This window comes from Eurypyga helias, unplaced genomic scaffold, assembly GCF_000690775.1.
Source record: "Eurypyga helias isolate BGI_N326 unplaced genomic scaffold, ASM69077v1 scaffold3809, whole genome shotgun sequence".
NCBI lineage: Eukaryota > Metazoa > Chordata > Aves > Eurypygiformes > Eurypygidae > Eurypyga > Eurypyga helias.
The window spans coordinates 6,085-13,034 of record NW_010269940.1 but is presented as its reverse complement, the minus strand read 5'-3'; the positions used below and the strand labels follow the sequence as shown (position 1 = coordinate 13,034).

Here is a 6,950-nt window from a genome sequence, read left to right as displayed (position 1 = left end):
CGCCCCGGCGCTGCCGCCGCGCTGGAGCTGAGCGGGAGCAAAGCTCGGCGCGGGCTGGGAGCGGCCTCAAGGCTTGTAACCACAAAGGGCGGATTTCCCCAATAAATGGTGTCTCGGTTGGCGAGGTGAGTATCCTGGTAGATGCACTCAGTCCCCACAGCCCATTTCAGTGTTTCTGTAGTGGCAGATGAGCAGGGAGAAATTGTTTCCCCAACAAACTTGCGGCACTCGTTCAGAACTCCAGTGTGAGCCCGCAGTTGGAGCCCAGGCTGTTCATCCCACTAGGATATACACTTCAAATACTTTCCAGACCCTGGGGGAGGTTTTGTTGACTTGATTTCAATGGCTATGCAACAGACATGAGGAAATTCTTAAGAGAAAGATGCTGGTATCTGACCCGAGCCTGGAGTTTAGGTCAACGTAAAAAGTTGCATTACATGCTGCCAGTTTCAGCAGAGACAAAACATGAGAAGTTTAAGGAATTTCAACCACCTTCTCAAAGCTTTTTTTGGGTCTTACCCAATTTCACCTTTCCTCATCACAGTAAATCTGCCCTTTCCCTCTTGCCTCAAGGCTTGTCTGTACAAGCTAGGCCCTTTCACCAAGGGTATGTGTTGGGGCACGTTTGTCCTAGATCGGCATTGGAAAGTTCTCTTTTTTTCCTCTGTTATGTGAGAATGAGAGATTTTGAAGACTTTGGTGCAGTGTTGCTCTCCCCAGGGCACACAGCCTGTGCCAAGAGGAGACGGAGCTGTTCTCCGCGGCCAGTGTGGCTCTCCCACACTGCTAAGTTGAGCCCTAGCCTTGAAAGACGATGGACCAGCTAGGCAAGTTCCCAGCTCTGGTTTCAAAGTGCTTTGTCCGATTCAGTGATAGTTTCCAACTGGCTGCAATCAGGGAAAGCTGAGCCCTGAGACTGAATTCTGACCAGCAAAACTTACCTTTAACTTTCAAAGGAGCAAAGAGCATGGATTTTAGTTTCAAGAGTAGGAAGAAAGGAGGAAAGCTGAAATGGAGCTTCCCTGAAGTTTGACGTCCTGTGTCCTGTTTATTCTGCTGACGTGTGATAGCATCTAGAAAATCAATGTAAACTCTAGCTGAGGGCTTTTTCCTCCCAACTCTATGGCTCTGCTTGTCTCCTTTTTGGATGAGATAGCAATGAATGTGGAAGGGCAGGCTCTGCGGTATCTTCCTTTGCCTGATGGCTTGTGCATGCAGTCTTGACAGAGCCAGCTTGAGGCTTCTCAGCAGTGTTGCCAAAAATCAAACGCTGTACTTCTGAGATGAAGGGCCTGCCAAGAAAGGGGCATGTCTGAGCTACAGCAGAAGCCTTGAGGCCTGCTGGAGGTGTCTGGGAGGAGTGAGGGCTTCTGCTGAAAAAGGCCAAGTAGTACTTAGCTCAGAGGCAAAGAAAGCACCAGCCCAGCCTTCTAGGGCTGTGGCATTGGCAAAGAAACCCTGTGAAAACTACTAGAGAAGTCTCTGCTTTGTCTAGATATATGACGGTAACTCATGCACTGATAGTAATTTTTATTGCTTTGGGAAATACACTGAGAGGCAAAACACTGACAAGAGTCAACTGCAGAAAGGGAAATCTTCCAAGAAAGGGAAGGAGGGCACAGAGAATACATGGAGGTAATGTATTTGAAGATGTACTTACTTCCTACCCAAAGCCTTGTTGAGAAATATATGAAGGTACGCTTGTCCCGTCATAAATACCTGGAAGGAGAGAGTTTAATAAGCTGTTTGGATCCATAAACATATGGGTCACATTAATGAAAGTGACTTGCATTTGTCTATGACTCTTGAGTGCTAGGAAGCCCTCTCGTTCGTGGAAGGTCTAGAGTGATTCTTCTTCACCCTTTGAGAATTGACCATTTAGTGTATTATGTTATCTTTCAGGTAAAAGGACACAGAAACCAAGATGGACTGGGGAAGTCTGCAGGCTGTTTTAGGAGGTGTAAACAAGCACTCCACCAGCATTGGGAAGATATGGCTCACGGTCCTGTTCATCTTCCGGATCATGATCCTGGTTGTGGCTGCAGAGAGGGTCTGGGGAGATGAGCAACAAGATTTTGTCTGCAACACACTTCAGCCTGGGTGCAGAAATGTTTGCTATGATCACTTTTTCCCCATCTCTCACATCAGACTCTGGGCCCTGCAGCTGATCTTTGTTTCCACCCCTGCGTTGCTGGTGGCCATGCACGTAGCTTACACCAGGCACGAGAAGAAACGGCGGTTCAGAAATGGTGAGAAAATTGATATTGAAGAGCTGAAAAATGAAAAGATTCACATTCGGGGCCCCCTGTGGTGGACGTACACCAGCAGCATCTTCTTCAGGATCGTCTTTGAAGCAGTCTTCATGTACGTATTCTATTACATGTACGATGGGTACCAGATGCCTCGCCTGGTGAAGTGCAATGCATGGCCCTGCCCCAACACAGTGGATTGTTTTGTGTCTCGGCCCACTGAGAAAACCATGTTTACTATTTTCATGCTCGCTGTGTCTGGGATCTGCATGATGTTGAATCTGGCTGAGTTGTGTTACCTAGTGATAAAAATCTGCATGAAAGAATCCAGGAAAACAACGGTTTTAAAATAATTCCCCAGTTTCAGGATTTCCTAGCTCCCTATTTCCCTCAAAGTTTCTTATGTGTCAGAAAACAATCAGCAATGTTTTCACAGTCAAGGAAAGGAATAAAAATGAAAGTTAATTCATGTTTTAGAAATGATAGCCTCCCTGGGAAGCTGCCACTGAGGTCAGTTTTAAAGATCATGAGCTAATTCAGCATTCATGCGTCCACAAATACAGAGAGCAATCTTCTGGCAGCAGCTTTTCCAACTATTCCTACTGCTGAGATCCAGTTCCTGGGACAGAGTCCCTTTTCAAAAATTGGGAGTGAAAAGGCCCAGAGGAGGCTCTAGTGCCCAAAGGAGAGCCAGGAATCAAACACACTGTGTCATGTTCAGAGATGAGCCAAGTAACAAAGGGTTTCAGTCAAAAGTGAGGGGGAACCTACAGCTTGTGAGAGGGAAGAAGTGAGGGAGGTGGTTGTGTTTATAGCAGGTGTCCTCTCTCTTGAATGTTCTGGAGAGCAAGGAAAGGGCCTAGGAACACAGATACTCCATGGCATGCTAACAGCTCTGCTGGGCACCAGCAATGGGGTTTTTACCTTTTTATCTCCTCCCCTGCACTGAGGATTGTCTCCTACAGGGTTTTGGGGGTGGCCAGTCTCAATTGCTTGTGCATGTCATTAGGTCAGTGCTGCCTCCCCCACTCACAGGGGCTGCAGCAGTGGGATGAATGAAGTTTGGTTTTTTCATTCTCTGGGTCAGGTGAAAAAAAGGATTGCCACGTTTGAGAAGGCGAGGACAGTCTTTCTCCTTCTCTTGTTCTCTCCCAACTCTTTGTAAAGAATCTCAGTACACTTTATGTGATGAACAGACTTTTTACCACGTGACTGTGCCTCCTTCAGCTGTATACCTTTACAAGTTTGGGGTTTTTTTCAGTAAAAGCTAAGAAAAATTGCCTTGCCTCATTCTGTTTGTTATCCAAAAGAAGTGCTTCAACACCTACGGCATGATATGCTTTAGATTGCACCTACCATTGCCCCTTCCATCAATCCCTTTTTCCTATCCAAACTGCACAGCTTTTCTTCACAGAACCTTCTCCATATCTGAAGTACCTTTCAAATGAGTCCACCAGAGCCAGACCACTCCCAGTCTCTCTTGACATTCCACACTGTGAGACTGAATCACTCTTCCTCTTCTTACAGTAGGTCTATCAGGAATTACAGACAGCTTGCAGAGCTAAAATAGCAAAAGGACCCAATCAGAAATTAGGAGGAACTTGGTATTGTTCTTAAAGTTCACATTGCTGAGCTGTGAATTGTATATTACTAATTTGAAGAACTATGTGGATCAGCCTGGTTTTGTCTCTCCAGTCTCAAAAACATGTTTTATGCCTGTCATAGGCAGCTATACCAGCACACAGAGCACCAGTTTATCTCCCAAGTACCTGCCTATTGAACCCACTTCTAGAACACTTCTCATCCTTAGCTTTAATAACTGGCTTTTCCCCCAAATGAATGAGCACTGTATCAGCTTCTCTATTTGCATCCATCTCTTACTGTACATTTAAGTTTATCACTGTTGGAGTAAACAAAGCTGCATTCATTGAGACTCAAGACCCCTCACGGTGGCAGTGGAGCATAAGCAGGGTCCCTTTGCTTGTGAGCTACACCCTGTGTTACCATGTGACTGCAGATGGAAATCTGTCATCTAAGAGGGGAGCAAGAAAAACATAGAAATGCCATCCTCAAAAGTATGAACAAAAAGATGGAAAGTTGTTAATAATGAGCTGAACTGGAAACTTGGACTGTGAAAACATCCTTAATTCAACTCTAAAGAACAAAGCTTGGCACGTATCAGGTTTGTGCTTGGTAAAGTTCCTGCATTGTTCTGTGTACAAGTACGAAGTGAACAAACTATCTACACTCCCAGTGCTCTAGTATTACATTCCTTTTGTAACAACAGGATTTTTATTCTTTTTCTGAAGTTATAATTAAAGCACTCTTGTGGTGTCTGTTTTCTGTATTACTTGGACGTGCTTGTGTACTACCTAATGGGTCTAATGAAAACTTGTTTACCGCAAGGGAAAATGTATTCACCAGAAATACATTTAATAGCCAAGGGCTACTGTGAGGATTTGAGCTGTCTGCTGCAGGTTGGCTTTTCAGTTGGCTACATTGCCTGTTATCCTGCAGACTTCATGGGCTGATAGTGGCAGGTCACATATGTGACCCCTACTAGAAATCAAATGTGCTCAGGCTTGTGCTAGCAGATCTGCAGCTGGAAAAGGCAGATGATAAATAGCTTACCAGCTCCATAGGGGGAGAGTTTGTTTTCCCAGCCTGCCTCTGAGTTTAGCCGGAACTTGGAATGAGACGCACCAAAACTGACAACACTAACACTGTGAGGTTATCTTCAACTAGTGATCTGGCAATCAGATTATCATAGAGGGGAAAAAAGAGAAATAGGGAAAGTGTCTGGAAGTGGCCAAGAGAGGGCTTTGATCCAGAACTTCAACATCAGCTGATAATAGCTCTACCAGGCGGAGGCTTTGACAACGTGGTCTAGTGGAGGGTGTTCCTGCCCGTGGCAGGGGAGTTGGAACTAAATGATCTTTAAGGTCCCTTCCAACCCAAACCATTCTGTGATTTATTGTTTGAAATTTCTTTTCTGTGTATATTAAATTTGACCACATAGGTGTTTTGCAGGGGGAAAAAAGTTCAGATACTTGTTAGGAGCATTGGTATTGCACCTATTTCTACATGTGCTACATTGCATGGTTGACCACCTACAAATGCATTTCATACAGTTTAAAATACAATGCTGTGTTGGATATGTGTATATTCTTTCATGAAATACACTGGAAGTGTCTACATTTTTGGCACTTGGTTCCTAGACTCCTGTGAAAGTGAAGGCTGCAAGAGTGTTGAAGACTGAAGCAGCAAGTCTGAAGTCAGAACAATAAAAGAGGCTGATACCCCACTGTCTAGTGTAGCCAGGAATAGTGTCAAATGTGGTGTCAGAACTGGGAAGTGTAGGAGTGGGACTGACTAGAATTACAGCATGATTGAAATCACCAGGAGAAATCACCATTGACTTCATTAAGCTACACGTTCATCAAAACCTTGAAACCAAACCTACAAACATGTTTCTTCAGAAGAGGGGAGGGGGGAGGGGAAGCAAACTTGGCTATTAACTCATAGACCCAGCTAGAGAATAAATCCTAACTCCCATGGGAGAAAGACTGATTTAAAAGGAAATCAGAAGTATAGATCTGTATTTACGACTTCTGGATATAGAAATACTTTTATAAAAGACTTTCTTAGAGTAATAAAAATAATAAAAATTCCTTCTGATTGAGTTCTGATGAGCCAACACTGTGTAATCTCCTATCTGACATCAACAATATAAAAGACAAATGGTAGGGTCCATATAGAGAAGAGCCCTCTTGTACCATGGAGGTTCAGGTCAAAATAGAAACATTGTTAAAAGTTGCTTTATTTTGTAAAAAGTGTGCTGCAGCAAATAAGCAACAGCTAAGAGCACTTTACTCCAAACTGAATTTGGTGAAAAGGAATCTCTTTTTTCCCTCAAACATAATTCTCTCCCCTGCAACTGAGGCTAATGTGTTTACATGGCAACAGAATCATACTCAAAGAATTGCACTGTATTTTGTGGTCACCTGTTCTGATACTCAGGACAGCCACTACCCTGGGTGTTAATTATACGTTTCTTTGGAATGTCACCATTTCATTATCTATACAGTAAATTGAATCTGTTTGTAGACAGTGGTAAGAGTAATGGTGACTATCTGAGCCTTAATAGGCTAAGACTGATGGTAATGATCCTCAAGATAGTTCAGGAGATACATATACTTTTTCCCCATCTGACCAATCCAGCTTGTCATTGTCATTTTCTTTCACTTCTGTAAAGTTGGCCCAGCTCTGTCCTAGATATTTTCTCTCTAAGCCTTCCTAGCCACCAAAAAAAGTCTTTATAACCTAGGTTTGGAAATGTATTAAGCTTTAATCGGCAGGCCCAGCTGAGGAAACAAATCACATCTCTGACTTTCCACCCTTCAGAACAGAGCTCGCCCCTGCTATGGTTTGTCCTTCAGTACTACCCAAGTACTGTCGTCAGATTCAACCAGGATTGGCCACAGTCACACATACCTTCTCCCTTTTTCTGCCCATTAAACCACTGCCGCTAACTCAATGATTATTTCACCTCTGATAACTCTATACTCAAGACATTGTATTTGAGTAGGCCTTCTACTAAAAATACCCTCTCAAGAATACCACCGGCTGCTTGGATAAGCCCTTCTGGTGAAGGAGTGATATGGCATCACTATGACATACAGCTTAGGGTTTTGAGTGAAC

The 6,950-nt window shown here is 43.9% G+C and overlaps 1 protein-coding gene across 1 annotated transcript; it reads left to right on the top strand.

Annotated features, from left to right (window-relative positions):
- Positions 1-1,905: 1,905 nt before the first annotated feature.
- On the top strand, positions 1,906-2,698 carry LOC104504949 (gap junction beta-2 protein-like). The gene has a single exon (XM_010158242.1). It carries the CDS (start codon positions 1,925-1,927, stop codon positions 2,600-2,602), a length of 678 nt encoding a protein of 225 aa, XP_010156544.1. The 5' UTR covers positions 1,906-1,924; the 3' UTR covers positions 2,603-2,698.
- The last annotated feature ends 4,252 nt before the right edge of the window (positions 2,699-6,950 follow it).

Bases quoted from the DNA above. Each gene is read 5' to 3' on its own strand.
- LOC104504949 (XM_010158242.1), top strand. From the start codon at position 1,925: ATGGACTGGGGAAGTCTGCAGGCTGTTTTAGGAGGTGTAAACAAGCAC.